Genomic DNA, 18,694 nt, shown 5'->3' on the forward strand with positions numbered 1-18,694 from the left:
CCAGTTTGTCTTTAAATGTAGAAGGAAATAAATTTCACTTCAAGTATTGGATACAGCAAAGATGATTAGACATTTATTACATTTCTTCCTTTCTTTGCTCCAATAAAACCGAGTTTCCAGAAAGCTCTCCATAATACTGGAAAGGGGTGTGACCTTTTTCAGTGAAAAAGATCCTGCTTTGCATTTGCTAACCCTTAAGCAATTCAAAATTTATACTTCCTTCCTTGCAGTGAAAGCTGCCTTAAGCTAATTGGCAATCTCAGTTTGCTAAATAAAAAACAAAACAGTCTTTCAAGTTCACCTCTGTTTCTGTTTATTAGCCTCCATCTGGTTGTAAACCAGAAAACTGTAGAACATTTGCTGCTCATCGCAAAGGTAGATTGAAAGGCCATCAGAATAAGTAATTTTTAAAAATCTTTAACAGATGCATCTGCTGGGTGCCGTGTGGCGATGTTGTTCTCCATTTTGTTTGAAAATGTGGAATGTATTTTTAAATAATTTGCTGGTTAGTGTCAGACTGAGGTGCATGTGGTAGAGCAGTGGCCTGTGAGCTTTCATCTGGGGTGAGTTACCTGACTTCCTTAAGGAATTGATACAATTGAGGCATGTGCACCTCTCCTCAAATGGGTATTGGTAGCGGAAGGAGACTTTTCATGTGTCTGAATGTTGAGGTGCACCTGTTGGAAGACACAGACACCTTCATGGTGTACGCGTGATAGGTACAGATCTGGTCACCTGAGATTCTCTAGGAAGAATGTGCTCTTCTGCATTGCTGAACATAAGATAAAAGATGGATGCCTTTGTTGTAGGATATTGGTCCAGAGTGACTGTAGAGGTAGAAAAGTTGGTGTTTTAGTAATACCTTGGGAATTACTACTCTATTACTACTCTATTTACTCTATTACTATTACTAGTACTCTATTACTATTACTACTATTTACTCTATTACTACTCTATTTTAATAATTCCTTGGGAGGTATCAAGGATATCAAGGCACATCTGTGCATAGCTGAGCCTCCTTCTGCGTCTTCTTGAGAAGCTGTCCCCCAGCTGTTCTCAACAACAGTACCCAGCAGTAAAATTCTTTTAAGTGAGAATTAATCATCACACCTGGCTGCAAGGAAGCTACCAGGGTACCTCTGTGCTTCGTCCATGCTGATCTAACAAATAGCTTAACTTCAGCAAGCAGGTTTAAGCTTATCAATTTCTTTAAACTTCATCTGTACTGTTATTACAGGTCTTAGGATCACAGAATAGTTGGGTTGGAATAGACCCTTAAGATCATGTTCTTCCAACCCCTTTGCTACAGGCAGGGACACCTTCCTCTAGACCAGGCTGCTCACACCCCCATCCAGCCTGGCCTTGGTTGCCTCCAGGGAGGGGGCATCTACACGCTCTCTGGGCAATCTGTTCCAGTGTTTTGTGTAACTGAAATATGTAATATCTTTTATTTGTTCACAGTTCTAATAAATGGAAAGGCCTCAAACCCTTAGTTGTATTACTCTTTAAAACTGTAATGATTTTACACTTCAGAACTTACAGCTTTTAAATATAGTAGGCAAAGAGTAAACTGAGAAAGTTCAGGGTCTGAATAAACACAGTACGAAAGGCATGCTACATAATTAAATGTTTTGCTAAGAACAGGTCATTATCTTTCTGGCTCACTTAAATGTTGTTAATCATCAGTTAGAACATTTATTTATTTATTTATTTATTTTTCCAAGCCACAAAGATAGAATAAACTGTGAATGTTTGACCTTAACTGCGCAGGTAAAGAACAGCTTGCTGGGTGAGCTGTGTGACCTAGAGCCCACTTCCTCCCTCCTTGTTCTGTGATTGCTGGCTCTTCACCTGTGAGTGATGGTAAATGCTCCTCTTGCATCCAGTCTGTATGTATTTTCTTATGTAACAAACACGTTTCTGGTATCATAGTGAACATGAAGGATTGCTTGCTTTTCCTGAGATCTACAGAACTCAGGTAAAGATGTGTATGGAACTCAGTTTGCCTCTATACCTATAGATGTAAATATCTAATGTAGAGAAGAATCATGCTGTCTGCCTGCTGAATTTAGTAGCTCTGTGTTTGCTTTGATTTTTTTTATAATATTTTCATTTGATGAAGTATTCATGCAAAACATGTGGACTGACTTAAAAGGTACCTGTAAGTAATTTAATTATAGAACATCCTTCGTGTCAGACTCCCCAAATGCAACTTTACCTTGAAAATGTTCTAAGCTATACAATGATTGTACTTATCTGTCATGTGCACAGCTTTATTTGCTGTATTACCCTTTTCCATTTGCATGTTTTGCTGTTAAATTTCCCCTTGTGAGTTTTCAGTAGTAGACTACACTTCCCCTGAGAGAATCAGGTCCTTGCTATGAATTTTGAAAGTACACCAAATCCTCCTCAAACATGCTGCAAATGGTACCTGTTAGCACTCCCATACATCACTTCAAATTTTCTGTGAATGAGAATGAAGTTTCTCTGGGCAGCGTGTTTATGAGAGAACCTCAGCACTTGAATAGTTTAATGACAATAATAATGATAGTGGTGGCTGGTGGCTGGCCAGATTCATCTGACCTTTCTGAAACTAATTTACTTTCTGAAAATTGGAAAAAGCAGAAGTGAATTAGGCAAGAAAAAGATCAAGCGCTCATCAGCATGTTTCCTCTGAAAGTTTAAAAAAATAAAAGACACTTGACTTCCACACACAAAACCTGGCTGATGATTGCCCTAGAGCTTAATGAAGCAGAGTATCAACAATCTTGTTTAAACAGAACTAAAGCATGGCTAAAAATGTGGAAAATATCGAGTTTGTGTGGATGATGAATGTCAGTGAGCTTCTCTAAGCTTTTAAAAATGTGAGGTAACATTGGCAGTGAATACTTCAAGAAAGAATTGCACCTTGGCAGGAAAAGAAAAAGTTTAAGTCAAAAGGATTGTATGTCCATCCAAATATTTTTCAAGCAATGGAAATAGAGTAGAAATGAAAATGGAATAGGGAACTTAGGGCAGTTTACTGATAGAATGATGTAAGAATTCCCAGTTTTTAGATCAGAAGTAGGTCTCAACTTAGAGAGATTGTTGTAAAGATTCATCTTTTAATGGGAAGGTCAATCTAGACATAACTACCTTCAGGAACTATTGAGAGGAACAATGCTGGTTTCTGTGATTAAATCACTTGATAGTTTCTTTGTTTTCTATTTTTTAGTTTTATTTAGGAGCTTGATTTTAGTAGCTTATAGGCTTGCAAAGCTTTGGTTGAATGTGATTCAGTACAACAGAAGTCTGGTTTAAAGCTGAAAGTTTTCAAGAACTTCTTTGTCAGAATCATGCTGCACTTCAGCATGCATGTGAGGATGAGCAGGACTCCTAGGGCACTGGAGACATCCCACTATTCCTCATTGCCAATTCCTTGCGCTTTCTCCCACTGAATTCCGCTCTCTTCACTGCTTGACTGGAGCAGAATCTGTTTGGGTGTGCTGAGAGTGACTGAGGAATACAATGAGAAAGGAGATGTACGTTTAGGGTGTTGGAATCAGGGTGTTGTTTTGTTCATCTCCAGTGGCTTTGGAGCACAGCAAGTCAAATAGTTGAGAGGAATAGGAAAATTCAGAGTGAGGAGAGAGGATCAGCAGCAGGTTTATTGATCAGTAATGCATGGGTAAGTATTGCAACAATAGAAAGGGTTGGAGGAATAAAGCTGAAGAGGAGAACCAAGGAGGGGAATGCAAGCAGGGAGAGAAAGAGAAATAGTATGACAGCAAGTGAAAGGAGAGGCAAAGGAGGCAGAGAGAAGAGGAAGAGGTTGGGACAGTAAGGGGAAAAATGTTAGTGAACACATTTGAGATTCAACATCAATATTCGCATGCTGTGTAACAGAGAAACCCACTATCAAAGCACTTGAATATATGGATGTGGCACAGGGCTGTGTCCTGAGCAGTAATATCAAAGGCTGTGTTTCTTCCTATATGTGAACAAGTTGTTTTGTTGTTGTTGGGTTTTTTGTGTTTTCTTTTTGGCAAAGTACTGAAGAAGATAATTCCAAGTCTGCAGAGATTGTAATAGTTATCTCCATAGGAAAGCCTTCACCAGTTGATATGATTTTCCTTTATAGCTTCAGGCTCCCTTATGCAGAAGTAATAAGCCTTTAACCAGTGCCAGAGTGCACAATTTATTCAATAAAAATGTATGTCTTTGCTCTGAAATGCATGAGATCCTTCATTTTATCTGTTCTGCTTTGAAGCATCCAACTCATTCACTTTTGGAATGTAGCAGGTAATACTTACAGAATTATTTGTCTCTCGGTGAAGTTTGATGGTTGGATTCCTTCTCATGATATATTTTGAAGTTGCCTACACCAAAACCTGCCAACTGTTTTTCATTTTTTGGCTTATCTTTAGCACTGTCCATTGAGAGGTGAGAACCAATGATTCAATAATTCTAATTTATACTGTTGTTTTTGAGGATAACTAAATACCAATGACTTCCCTTCTGCCAAGGATTGACAGTTTACTTACAGCACCTGGCACTGGCTTTTAACTACATCTTCTGGAGCTGCTTGTTTTGCTCAGAAGCTTCATCAAATAACCAGTGCTTATTTCCATGCCCACTTACCTCTCCCTCCTGGCTACGTATATTTAACATACCAGTTATCTGTTGTTTTTTCTTTTTTTGTTTTTTTCCTTGCTTTAGCTCACCAAGCATCATGCTGATGACTTGCCCAGTTATCCTTGTCTTTTAGCTTATTTTTCTTTCACTGTGTTTTTCCTCTTTTTCTCTTTTATTATAAGTTCTTGAATCATGAGCATAGTTAAATGGGTCCCTTCTTCTGCTTTAGGAAGCCTTCAGCCATGTCTCTTCTTGCCTTTCAAGAAAACTTTTTATTGCATCTTTCTCACTTTATTTTAACATACCTTAATGAGATGTCTTCTATTAATTACATTAGCTTACTGATCCAATAACTTAAAAACACAGAACCTCTTAGCAGTGTTTTTACATATATATTAAACTTTCAATCATGTTTGTTGGTGCAATAAATTTATTCCAACTCACTTTTATTTATTCTGAGTAAAATTTTAATGGTGCCGTTTGGTATCTTACCAAACCTTCACAAAGCTTTACCATTAGCATAAACACTTGTATTTCATAAACAGCCTTCCTTTATTATGTTAATTCACATCTCTTTTATAGTTCATAAACACTCTCCATTATTAAACTGAATGCACACATTTTTATGACTTGTTTTTTGAAGTGCATTTCAAAAGGTTATGTTAGGTTTCAGTGTGGTCTAGCATAATCAATACAGCTCTTTCTCAATACAAGTTATTCAGATGAAATGCTTAGAGAGTATAACTCCTTTTAGCATAATAATCTTGTTTTTCAGTATGACGTGGTGGGTTTTTTTGGTGTTGTTGTGTGTTTGTTTTTTTTTTCTTTTTGTGAGTTTTTTGTTTGATTTGTTGTGGGTTTTTTTTTGGTTTGTTTTGAGATACTAACTCCTACCTAGCGATATGATGTTACAACTTAATGAGTACTTTGATTTTTCATATTTATACTTTGCTCACACAACTTTTATTGGCAAGAAGTATGCAAGTCATTTTTAATTATGAAGCTATATTCTATCTCTTTTCCACAGATCTCTTACTCCTGCACTACACAGAATGGGTCTTGTAAGATAGGTAGTAAAGCCTGAACTCCTCACTGCAGGACCACTGCCTCATTAACTGTGGGAACTCATTCTGCGTAAGGGAAAATATTGCAGAGCAGGATATGATGGTCTCTGCACTAAGAAAAGTGAATGTCCATGCAGAATAAATATTATGGCTGCATAATTTTCTTTGTTGTATAAACCTGGCTTTAATATGTGACTAGAATACACTGTTCATTTTTGGAACATCTGTGAACAAATACGATATAGTAGTGCTTAACGCTCATTGGGAAGCTGAATTGATGGTAGTTCTAGCTTTGCAATTCTTAAATCTTGAACGTTTAATTTTTTAGCATTAATATAATTCAAAATTGATTGTTGTTAAATAAGAATGTATTTGCATGCAGAATCACTGCAGTACATCGCCTCCATGAGCAAAGTCTCTGGCTTTTAACTTTTGATAGTAAAGCATCAGATTCAGGCTCTGAGGACTTCTGGGTATTAAAGATGAGTTTGTACAGTCTGTGTCACAAACAGCACTTGCTTGGTTGCATCTCCCCTTGCACCCTGTGAAGTATCTGTTAGGTCTGTGAAAGCTCACATCCATCTTTTTTTGTAGGACAGTGGGTACATGGCTCTCTCTTATCATTCTGTTGCAGCATGATTGGAGCTCTCAGTAGGTGCATTCGGATCTGTTTCTCCACACAGACTGTGGGATATAATTGAAAATGAATTTTTTACTGCTGCAAAAACTTGAAGTGACCGTCAGCTTTTCTGCCTTCAAGACAAAATGCAAGGCATAGTTTTGTCATTGCTTTATCATCACTAAAAAAAAGGAGTTGGAATTATTAATATATAGAGGGAGGAGGAATACTGGGAAGGGGTAGTAAATAAAGTACTTGTAGTTAAATTGCCTGTTGAGGTAATATAATTTCAGGTGGTGTGGCAGTAAGCCCAGATAAACACACATTTAGATAAATGTGTTTCTTGGACAGTAGTGCAGGCTGAAGCTCCTCCTGCTCCTTGGAGGCTTCATGTCCAGGCTGCTCCCTGCTGCCATATTGCCAACTGCAGGCTTATAAGTCTTGGGTTTAGGATGTGTTTGCCCTACAAGAAACCAGGGTGGGAGCTAAATGGTACTTCTGTGGCAGCTTTTACAGTGACTCCAAGTAAGCAGTGATCAGGTCACACCAACTGATAACAGATCTGTTAGGAGGTGCAGGCTCCCACGGTCCCCATCAAAGGGCATTTCTCTCACTTCAGGAACAAACTAGTCTGCTGGAAGACTGTTTTGATGCCCGTATACTACAGAATCCCTTTTTGTAATGGGCAAAATTGTTACCTTTTCCAAAACAATTACCTCTGCTTGAAATAGAGAAGATATATTGACAGTGTTCTATAATACTTGACACACAACAGCTAGACAAAGCTCTTGGTCACTTATCCTTTTTCCTCACTCTCTCATCTCTCTGCCTGAATAGAAGCAATTCAATAGGACATGCTGTAATTTGTTTTTACAGTGAATAATGTTTCAGTTTATCCTGAGGGACTGTTAGGTGAGTAATCTCATGCTGATCTTGACACAGTGTTGTTGTAAAAGGCAGATCAGGTTGTTTTAAGCAGATAAATCATGTAATTTGCTTGTATTTCTAATAAAAGGAGGCTGGTAAAGAAGTATGTGTGCGCATTCTGCCATGTGATAACGTTTTCCTCTTAAGTAAAATCATTAGCTGGCCACAGCATTTGTTTTGATTTACAGACTCACCAGAGAACATTATAGATGATGGTATTAACTTCAGTGTTAAATCTTGGCCTCTCCCCTTTGTCTTTTATCAGCCTGCAGAGCATTTAAGTTTTGGACATCAGTCCACATTTTAACATGTAATTCAAATGAGGTGTGATTGGCACTTTACAAATAAACTGGCTTCTTTAAGATCCCATTCTAAAAGTTGTGCAACTTTGTCAACTAATGCTTTAATTTACAAGTTAAATAAAATCAGATTCCCCATATGCTGAAGTAGTTTTTATTTATTTTCATTGTAGAGTGTAATATCCAATTATAGAATGTAATAGTCAGTGTCTCAACTGACACCAATTATATGGTAACAAAAAGCACTATGATGCAGGAAAAGGATATTGTATGATAGCAGGGAGGCAGTAGCTACTCAGATCTTCTGGAAAGTTTGTTCATCATTCTAATCTATTCAAACTGGAGCAGATTGTTGTACATTTGGTATTTGCACTGCCTGAAAATGAGAAGGCCTGAGTCACAACAGAATTCAGATGTGGACAGAGGTGAATCACCTCTGACTAAAACAACAAGAAGAAGCTAAAACTGCTCAGCAGTTGAGGGGGAGGCTGTGTGTGGTTCCATTCTATCGTGGTACCTGGGCATCTTCCAAGCGTATTGCTGTCAGTTTGACTCCATGTAGTTTTAACTGATCTTTTTCAGCCAAGGCTTCATGTGAAGGCTGAAGGAAGTGAGACTCCTGGTGACTTTAATCAGACTCCTGCATAATGAAAATATGCACTGGTACTGTTGCTTTATCAGTGTAGAATACTGAAGATCTCTGCCATCCTACGCCATGACCAGCTGTTAGAGACAGAATCACAATAAGGTCATGTGAAAAACTGTTGTAAGAATACTTCTAGGTAGCTTTAATGCGAACCATTTGCTTTCCTTAAGATATGTGTGGTACTTGGATCAAAATGGACCCGATGAAAAATGCTGGAACTGCTTTCACTAAGCAAAGATGATAATTTAGTTTCACAGAATCACCAAGGTTGGAAAAGATCTACAAGATCATCCAGTCCAACCATCCACCCATCACCCATTGTATGATGTTATCAGGTTGAATCAAAGCTTCGTCTAACAGCTAGGCAGAGCCTGGCTGCCCTGTGCTTATAAGACTGAGAGAAACTAGAGTTTGGCCCTGGAAGGATCTGTTCAGAAGCTGTCTCCTGTAGCAGCCATGCAGCTGGGGCTGTGGGGCTCCTTTTCCAAGGGACTTCTGTAGATGATAACAAGGCATGCTAAGATGGCAGCATCCTAGGGACTGGGTTTGCTTCCCATGCCTTGCACAGTTCTGGTGTTCAGTGTGACCAGCTGCAGAGGATGAATGGTCTTCTGTGTGTGGTGTGTATTCAACACCAAACCCTTCAGGGTCCTTTTAGTAAACCTGTGCTGATGTTATATAAGGTCCTTCACATACAGCTGAAAATATTCTGTTTCCACAGGGGTGAGACTTGATCTCCCATCCCTGAGAGTAGCAAGTTGCCTTTAGTACATCAACCCTGCACCGTCTTCCTGTCATTTCTGTGTGGTCTCTCAGTTCTTCTGTGAGCATCTCTCCATGTATCAGCCGTGCTGCAATCCTAACACTGCATTATAGGTTAAGATTTTTGTTTATTTGTTTGTTTCTAACATTTTCTGTCTCATAAATATTTTTGGTGATAAATGATTCCTGTGTCAAGATGTGCATATGCTTCTCCCATTCACATTCATGGTTTCTTCTCCCATTCACATTATGTGGTTTCTTCTGTTTGGATTTTTGGTTTAATTCTTCTTGCTTAAGACTCTTCCTGAATACAGAAAGGTCTTTAATATCTCTGATTCCTGCACTGACTTCTGCTGTATGAGGATGCAGGATTACTAGACTTTAGATACTTTCATATGCTAAAATTCAGTTGTCCTTACCCTTTGTAGTCCTATTTTGGTGCTTCTGTCTGATGTAATTTTATTGTAAGTCATTTCATTGTACCTGCTTTTACAGGATCAAGTTGCTAACTGCTTTTAAAAGATATTTCATTTATTGATGATTATGTTATCCAAACATGTAGACAGAAGGAATAAAAAGACTCTATGGGTAGTTTTAGCAGGGATTTATGGTTTTGTTTTGTAGTGCAGATGTTTGCCTAGACAACTGCATCCTGGGGAGCTTGTATTAACGTACGTGTTCTGAGGTTGCTCTTTTCAGTGGTCTGCTTGATTTCAGAATAGAAAGAGCACACACACCTTTTGCATGCATTCTTTTCCCCATGAATTTTGGAGATGAGGTCGTAGCCCTGAGGCCAGGCAGCATCAGAGCTGATGAGCAGGGAGCAGGTGAAATGCTCCTGCAGCCTTACTGCTGTGTCTTTTCCAACTGGGAAAGCTGCTGGTGAGGAGGGAAGGTCGCAGCCTTGCCTCCCTGCATGCATGCTCTGCTCCAGCTGACCCTGTGCCCTCCCTTGTTTCTGGCAGTGCTGCATGGGCAGGTGTATCGGTTCTGCACCTCTGAGGGTACCTGGCTGCTGAAGGAGAACTCGACTCTGCCCTGGAGGAACCTAACAGAGTGTGAGGCCTCTGACCAGGTAAAAGAGTTTCTCTGGCTGCTCCTGTTGTTTAGGACCAAACAGAAGACAGTACTAATCAGAAGTCATCTAATATTATCCCTTTTCCTTTCCTTCCCTTGTTAGAATGCTCCTGGAATAAAATTACTACTTGCATTCTCTGTCTCATAAGCAAATACTAAAATTAACTGACCTGCAAGGCACTTGTTGTCAGCTTTGGGCAAAGGGTAGATCCTGCTTTCTTGTCTGTGGGATTTGTTTGTTTGTTTGTTTGTTTTTGAGCTAAATTTGACATGAAATGTGGAATTAGGCTTGTCAGTTTATTTTCTTTCCCTAGTACTTTATACTCTGCAGGGAGCTGAGACACCTGGCACCAAGTAAAGAAGAGTGGAGAGGTTTCCAAGGGATTTTGGTCAGCCACTGGCGTCAGCTAGTGCACTGTGTGCGTACCCATGATGTAATGCCTTCACAGCTGTGAGCCTCCAAGGGTGATCCTTTTCCTCATATAAATTGAGTTTGCTCTCTGTCTCAGCATGCTGGGAACTAGTACATACCTAGCCAGAACTGTTCTAATATATGAAATTCCTTAGTGCCACAAGCAGAGTGCCTCCTGGAGTTCCTGGAACTCAGTACCTCTTTAGAAGGAATAGATGGCTGCAAACAAGAAGGAAATGGAAAAAGAGATATTTTCCAGTTCTCCAACTGTGTAAAATTTAACATTTCCCTATAATTTTCTTCTTCCATATCAGTAGCACATTCCGGGTGTCTCAGCGCAGCACTTCAGTGTATGACCCAGTATAATTTTGATCACTTGGCTTTTCCCTGTTTACCTTTGTGGTTTCTTCCAGACTTGTGCTGGAACATGCCAAGAAGAGAGATGGCTAATGGCAACATGTGGTCATTTGGCACCTACCTTCAGGTTTCCATGAGCTAGTTTGGATTTTGAAAACCTTCATGCATAGTATAAGACCCCAGAATCTGAACGGCCATGTTTGCTTTGCCAGCTAATGTGTACAGAGCCCCCGGTAACCTTACACTGTGCAATCTATGCATCTAATGCATGAAGACAGGAGGTTGTTTTTATGTATACTGTGTCACAACTGCTGTTAAACACAGTCCCAAGAGTTTGCAAGCGATTCCTTATAAAATGACATTGTTTTCCTTAGGTATGAGTTGTGGGTTTGATCTGTGTAGGTGCTTTAAGTTGTTAGGTCTCAGTAGTTTACCTATTGTTTGATCCTGAAGAGATCTTATTTTGTCTTCATAAAGTAGCTCTCCTTTTAAAACTTTAAGCTAGAAAATTCCTTGAGGAACAGCCTGCATGCTGACGTTAAATCCTCCTGGCTTCACAGAATACATCCAAACAGCTGTACTTATTTCTGAAGTACAAGAAGTATATTCCTTTGTATGTTGCAGGTTTTAGGAGTCTGCTGCATAATCAGCAGCTTGAATTAGGAAAGCAAAATAACACAAATGTGCCTTGGAGCCCAAGCAACAGAGCCTGTACTGTATTTCAGACCCACATGTAGCTTTTCATACAGTTATCTTCCTAAAGATTTTGGCCAGAACTTTCAAGGAAGAGTCGAAATGGATGCATCTTCAACAGGAAACCTGAAGAGAGAGAGAGAGAGGCTATCAAGAGGGTGTGAGCATCCCTGATGCTCCGTCATCTTATTCCCTTCCAGGCAGTCCTGTAACTCATAGTTCATGGTATGAGGTGGTCTGCAGCCTGTTCCCAGGAGGCACTGTAGTTGAGGCAGAAGAGGGACTTTTCAGAGACAGGAAGGAGTTTAATTACATGAGTGCAAGGCGTGCTTTACCTCAGAGCTAGCAAATGGGACTTGGCTTGTTTTATTTCTAAACATAGACATTACCAAAGGAACACCCTTATTACAGCATTAAGGTGATAGGCTCTAAGAGTGCAAGTCTGAAAATATAAGCTTTACCATTTTTACTGTGGAATTAAGTTGTGCCTTTTCTTTCTGCCATCTATTTAATACCTGCCTGTGTGGTAATTTATGCCTCTCTAACTCGATTATCAAATAATGCTGCATTATCTATTTTCTAGCCTGGCTGCAAAGTCCAGCTCTTTGAACTGAGCACCTGGGAGCAGCTGGGGAATTAAGATTAAATTTTTATTTCTTTAAAACATAAGAAAGTGGAAGACTGATTCAGTGAATGCATTTAAGCTTAAAAATAGGAGAATTACTTCTGTGTAATGTTAAGAAAAGTTGAAAAGCAACTCAGAAAAGGAACTGAAGCCCATAAGCTCTTTTTATCTCTCCCTCTCTTCTTTTTTTTTTCTTTTCTCCTTTATGTGCTCTAAGGATGCACCAGAAGAACAGCTCCTGAATTTGTCCATCATATACACCATTGGATATGCTCTTTCGTTCTCTGCCCTTGTAATTGCAACTGCCATTCTTCTTGGATTCAGGTAACTGGTGAAGCTCTGGAGAATGGAGAAATGTTTTTCTGTATGATTGTATCCGACTGACATAAATATTTGATTTTACCCTTCTTCTATCACCTTATTTCTCAAGTTGCCTTTGTGTTCTTTCTCACATTCATTTCTTCTAAAAATACAAGGAAAATTCCTAAGTTTTTAGTATATTAATGGCATGTATGAACATGATTTTTATTAGTTGAAATATTTTGTTTTTGTATTATTTATTTCAATGAAGTTTCCACTAAAAGAGATGAAAAAAGAGAGATTTCAACATTCTCTCATGTTTTTGCCTTGGTGATGAGGGGTCTGGGATGCAAGAGGACATTTAGCAGAGGAGTTTTCATTCCACCTCGCATAGAATTGCATAGAGTATAAACTCAGTCTTACCCATTTCCTAGTTACAGGATTACAAAATCACAGAATTGTAGGGGTTGGAAAGGACCTCTAATGATCATTTATTCCCCCAGATAAAGCAGGTTCCCTGCAGTAGGTCTTGCAGGAGGGCATCCAGATTGGTCTTGAATATCTCCAGAGAAGGAGATTCCTCTTCTCTGAGTTGCCTGTTCCAGTGCTTCATCTCTCCGATAGTAAAGGAGTTCTTTGTTTTCGTGTAGAACTTGCTATGCTCCAGCTTCTGCCTGTTGCCCCTTGTTCTGTTGTTTATCACTGAAAAGAGTCTGTCACTCTCAGCTTGACTCCCATACTTTGGATGTTTATAAACAGCAGTGAGATTCCCCCCTCAGCCTTCTTTTCTCCATACTGAACAGACCCAGGTCTCTCAGCTTTTCCTCATTTGGGAGATGCTTTCAGGCCCTTTATCATCTTCCAACCCAAACCATTCCATGATTCTGTGATTCATTGATCTTTGTGGCCTGCTGCTGGACTTTTTCTTAGAGAGTTCTGTCTTTTTTGAACCGGGAAGCCCAGAACTGAACACAGTATTCCAGATATGGCCTGTGTGGTGTGTGTTTCAGTGCAGAGAAGGACTTTTGCCACAATCTCTTGTTGCAGAGCTTTCAGGAAATCTTGGTTCTTTTGCTATGTGGAAGATAAATTAATTGAAATTTGTAAAGTTTTTGTGAAATATATTGCTGTCACTTGGTCACATTAGCATACAGGCTTCATCCAGTAATGGCACCAACACACTGCACAAAGTACCTCAAAATTAAGAGACTCCAGTCTTCCTGAATTGGATACATGTTGATGGTACATTGTGTAGGTTTGATTAAAAGAAAAATGAAGCCTTTGGCCTCCAACAAAAACAATCTCTTTTTTTTCCTCTCCCTAAGTGCAATAGGCATTTCACCGATTACACACAGATTTTCTTATGGTATAGGAATGCTGAGCACAGGGTTTTAGAAAATGCAAAGGCATAAGCCTACTCTGGCGTGGGAGGGAAGCCACTCTGTCATGCAGTCTTGCTCCTGGATACATCTGGATCTCATCATCCTGATTACATGTTGATGAGACTGCCTCTGAATTGTATTTTCCCATCTCCCAGTTCCGTGCACTGATCCTTAAGAAGTTTTCTTCCCTAGTAAATAATTCTCATTGCCAATTAATGACTGTTTGCTCTGAAGGCAGCGCTCTGTTAGCAAGACAGTCCCTCACCTGTCCTCCCTTCTACATACTTATATACCTCATTGCATTTAAAAACATGAGTCATGCCTTCAGCATCTAATCCCCAAAGCTAAAGTAACCCAAGCCTTATAGTACTGTGCAACGCCTTTTAGCATGGTCTTATCCCTTCTCTTTCTCAAAGATTTAAAATGTAGACCTGCTCACACTCTGAGTCCCATGTAATGATAACTGTGATTTGTACATGTTGTGGCTGTGCAATGTGGGACTCACCCAGCAGAATACCAGATAGTCTTGAATTCTCCAAATGTCTCCCGAGATGAGAGCTCCTTCCTGTTTTACCCATCAGTGACACTTGTTCAGTAATCTTAGCAGCCCAGGTATAAAAGTCACAGTACACAACCATGTTCTTATTGAAGGAAGAACATGCATGGTTTTGACAGGTTATAAGGAGCATCCTTGCTGCAGATGACTGGTAGGAGAAAGGAAATTTTGATGCCCCGATTTTTGTGGAGAGATTATTTAGCACGTTTTCCTTCAGCAGAGAAGCAGTGACTAGAGCAGTGTGCACAAGTGTCTGTTTCTGGCTTTGCAAATAAAGTTTCAGAGGTATTAAGGAGTTTGTGAGCCTCACTATGCCATCAAACTAGTTTTTTGTTTTCCCATCTAAACTGACTTTCTGAAGACAACTTCTTCCTCATAAAAACATAAGGTGCTCCCCCTATTTGACTGCAGTTAGTGGATTCTGGATATTGATTGGAATGTGGTTCATTCCTATTGGTTGTGCAGTCTCATTAGATGAAGATAGAAATTGAATTCAGTGGCATCAAAATGCTGATATTCACCATTTCTGTAATAGGGAGGAGTTAGTGAGTTCTTATACTGCAGAGTAATTCTTGTATTTGCTTTTTGTAATGATTCAAGAGAGTAATGTATCTCTAGTGTCCAATTTTCCATCTTCTGAAATGAAAGAAAAATCTGTAATTTCAGTGATGGAAGCTGAACCAGGCCCATAACTTCATGAATTGGACAATTTGAATAGCTTGCATTGACTACAGCAGAAATAGTAACTACTTCAACCTGTTATCTTCAGTTGGCTAGTTTACATACATTTGTCAATTGGATTTAAATATATGGCAATTCTGAAGTGTAGCAACAAATAAAATTTTAATTAAACAAAAATAAACATTAATCATGTGTAAATTTTGCAATAAGCGGTCGCCTAAATGTGATACAAGCAATTCTAATTGAATTACATATTTTTCAATAATTTTAATTTTAAAACTGATAGCATTCAAGACCAAGCCTAACTTTTTATTTGTATTCTTTTTAAGCATCAAAGAGAGACTTATACCTAGTGTAGCTTCCTTTGAAACAGAATATGTACCCTTACAATTCTGGAAGAAAAAAGCCTGTGGGTGAGGCTGGTAAAGCACTAGCAGCACTGCAGTTGGTTGCCGTTTACATGACTGCAGTTTTCTTTGCTATCCTTTACCATGCTCTTTTCGATAAGTAGCAATTTTGTTGTCTTTACAGCTGTGACTGCTGAAATTCAAGAGGATTTTTTTTCTTTTTCTTTTTTGTTTTGTTTTCAATTCTGAGTGCAGAGGAGGAAATCTTGTTCCCTTTTGTTATGCAGGAGATATTTGCAATTCCCCTTGGAGGCAATTTGAATACATCTTTTTCTCTTGTCAAATTGATAATTTACAGGTGGATTTTTTTTTTTTTTCCACTGGGAAAGGGATGCTTGAACACAGCCCAGAAACTGTAATGTACAGCAGTACCTGAGCCAAAGTAAACCTGTTCAGTGACACTGGGCTCACTGGAGTTCAAAGGGGTTAAGTACAGCATTATGTGGAATTAGAATAGTTTTAGTCCTTTCAGATATTTTTTCTGAAAATGATTTTATTTTTACATTTTTCATACATTTTAAATAGATTTTTCTTGTGTGTGTACCCATCCTTTCCCTTCCCTCAGACATTCACCCATAAAGCTGCATTTTTGAATATCTTTTCTTCCATCACAGCGATTACTTCCCAAAGATGATTTGAAATGCCTCCAGCCATTCTCAAGTTACAGGATTTTCTCTGGTACCTCATGGTTTTCAGTAGAGCTCGTTGTGCCCCACCTCAGTCCTATCTGTGAAATTGCAGCTTTTACACCATTAGTGGATCATGACTGATTCTTCCTTTTTTACAGACATCTTCATTGCACAAGGAATTATATTCACCTGAACCTCTTCACCTCTTTTATCCTCCGTGCTATATCTGTCTTCATTAAAGACTCAGTGGTGAAGTGGATGTACAGCACAGCCACACAAGAGCACCAGTGGGAAGGACTTATCTCCTTCCAGGTAGGGGCAGACACTGTGGTTGTTATGAGGATATTGGCGTCATCATGGTGGTGTGTCTGCATCACAGCTGGTAATTTCAGTTTGTGCACCTAGGCTTGTCCAAAACGATGCTTTTTTCGGTCCGTAATTTTTCTGAACCTTACAGCAATAATGTATGTGGTTGTGGTTGTGCCTTTCAGAACTTGTTGCAGACAAACAGTTGATGTCATGGTATATTTTATCATCCTCTGGTAGGTTTGCCCATCTAAATGGGACAAGCATGGTAAAGTGGATTTTTTGCATGTGTACAAATGACTCTTTCCTCTTCCTGAGCTGCAGATTCTAGTAGTAGCAAGAGAGAATTCATTTTCCTAAGCCAACACCCGTCTTATGTTAGGATTGTCCCTCCAGTATAATGATCAAATTAGTTGATCATTCTTGGAAATCTTTATAATCATTTAATGATAGAAAAATTGAAGCATCAAATTGAAATGCAAATTTAAAAGCATTTAGAAAAGCTTTGGAGGAACAGGCTAATTAAATATTTCTAATCAATTAAGCAGGATACGCAGCTCTTGTGAATATGATGAAAGCATGCCTTTCTTCTTCATATTTGGGAAACAAAATGTAATTGAATCTTTACAGAAATGGATTTGCATTATTTATATCGCTCCTGTGATTCTAGAACATGGGTCCAGCATTTGCTACTGAAATACAGGATTGGACTCATAAAGAGACATAATACATGATTAGTACCCATATTTTTGTGAAACTCTGCCTAGGGCTTAATTGGTAATACCACAAGTAAATCTTATAGGATGGTTCACTTCTTTGTGTCAAGAATATGTTGGTTAGCAGAAAACAAGATTGTAGTGCTTACGTTAAGTGAAGGATTTTGGGAATGTTCACAACAAATTGCCTGTCGTTCCTTTCTTTAAAAAAAAAAAAAAAAGAAAAGAGAAAGAAATAAAGAAAAAGAAAAAGTAGGTTTCGTGTTTTCAGATATGGCTTTTCCAATAGTGGTTTCATCATATCTAATGGATACATTAATTAGATAATCAGGTTCCATGCTTATCTAAAGTTCTGCTGCCCACATCTGTGTAATCTGTAATTTGTCAGATGAGAGATTTTTTGCATTTAAATGTAATGCACTGGATGATATTGTGCTTCTATCAAAAATCTTTTGCTTTGGAAAGTGGTCAATACTATGGTATCTGCTATTTGCTCTTTAATAGTGGAATTCTCAGCTGCTGAATAGAATATTTGGAGAAGTGATTTTACATGTGTTATGGGCACTAGTTTTCATTTTCATCTTTCTGTGCTGCTTTTCAAATTATAGTCCAATGCTTACAAGGAAAATTCAGTGCAGATAATTTTGTTGTTTTTTTTTGAAAGGAGGAATGTTTGTACCTGCTTTGTATAGCACATAGTGCTGGTCTCTGTCCTTTCAGTACTCAAGTATGAGGTGTCATTTTGAGGAGTAAGTACAAGTAGGATAGAGAAAAACAGTCTTTTGGGTTAGTCTCCTTTTTTTTTTCCTGTTGCCACAGTTATATTCATTTGGGCTGTGCTTTCTTCCATCACAGGAATCCCTTAGCTGCCGTTTGGTGTTTGTGATGATGCAGTACTGTGTGGCTGCAAACTACTACTGGTTGCTGGTGGAAGGCATGTACCTGTACACACTGCTGGTACTGTCTGTCTTTTCTGAGCAGAGAATTTTTCGGCTGTATCTCTGCATTGGCTGGGGTAAGTTGATCTTTCCTTATGTCCGCCTATGGCTGCCCGGTTCAAGTCCTGCAGTCTGTTCTCTTTCTATACCTGATCCCTGATCTTGTTTGAGTTGGGCCAGCACAGCTCCTGCAGGCTTGCAGCATAGTGGTTGTAGGTTCATAATGCAGGGGCTGTACAGCACTGCAGAATCTCTCCAAGACATCAACATATTAACACAAAAGATGTGTGGCTGATTTCAGGTGAGCAAAGAGTGTTCTGAACTACCATTCCCTGACAGTTTCTCATTACATTCAGTGACTTAATCTACTTTTGGTGCAAAATAATGGTGTATCTCGTGTCTAAACAGGAGTAAAGATAGAGGTGTGCTGTCAGTGTGAGTGGAGGGATGCAATAGGGATAACAAATAAGGGGCTGCTAGCAGGGAGCATTCAAATTGGTTTTGTGGGCAGAGCAGGCCAAGTGACAGATGTCAGGTGAAAGATTGGTCCAGGTGCATGTGCCAGGGTAGCGTGTGTGCTTGAGATTAAGTACTGTGATGAGTTAAAATCAGTTGCTTTAGGCAGAATTGTCTTCTATAAAAATTCTAAAGCTTTGATTCTTTCACTCTTCAGTTAGCATGAAT

The 18,694-nt window shown here is 39.0% G+C and overlaps 1 protein-coding gene across 2 annotated transcripts in view; it reads left to right on the top strand.

Annotated features, from left to right (window-relative positions):
• GLP1R (glucagon like peptide 1 receptor) overlaps positions 1-18,694 on the top strand; it is a 75,656-nt gene that overhangs the window by 36,461 nt on the left and 20,501 nt on the right. For both annotated transcript variants that reach the window (XM_072333149.1, XM_072333150.1), the window contains exons 4-7: positions 9,897-10,006; positions 12,313-12,419; positions 16,209-16,362; positions 17,928-18,087. In XM_072333149.1, the coding sequence (XP_072189250.1) occupies positions 9,897-10,006; positions 12,313-12,419; positions 16,209-16,362; positions 17,928-18,087 (531 nt within the window). The remainder of the gene's footprint in view (positions 1-9,896; positions 10,007-12,312; positions 12,420-16,208; positions 16,363-17,927; positions 18,088-18,694) is intronic.

The sequence above is a fragment of the Excalfactoria chinensis genome, chromosome 3 (assembly GCF_039878825.1).
Source record: "Excalfactoria chinensis isolate bCotChi1 chromosome 3, bCotChi1.hap2, whole genome shotgun sequence".
NCBI classification, from domain to species: domain Eukaryota; kingdom Metazoa; phylum Chordata; class Aves; order Galliformes; family Phasianidae; genus Excalfactoria; species Excalfactoria chinensis.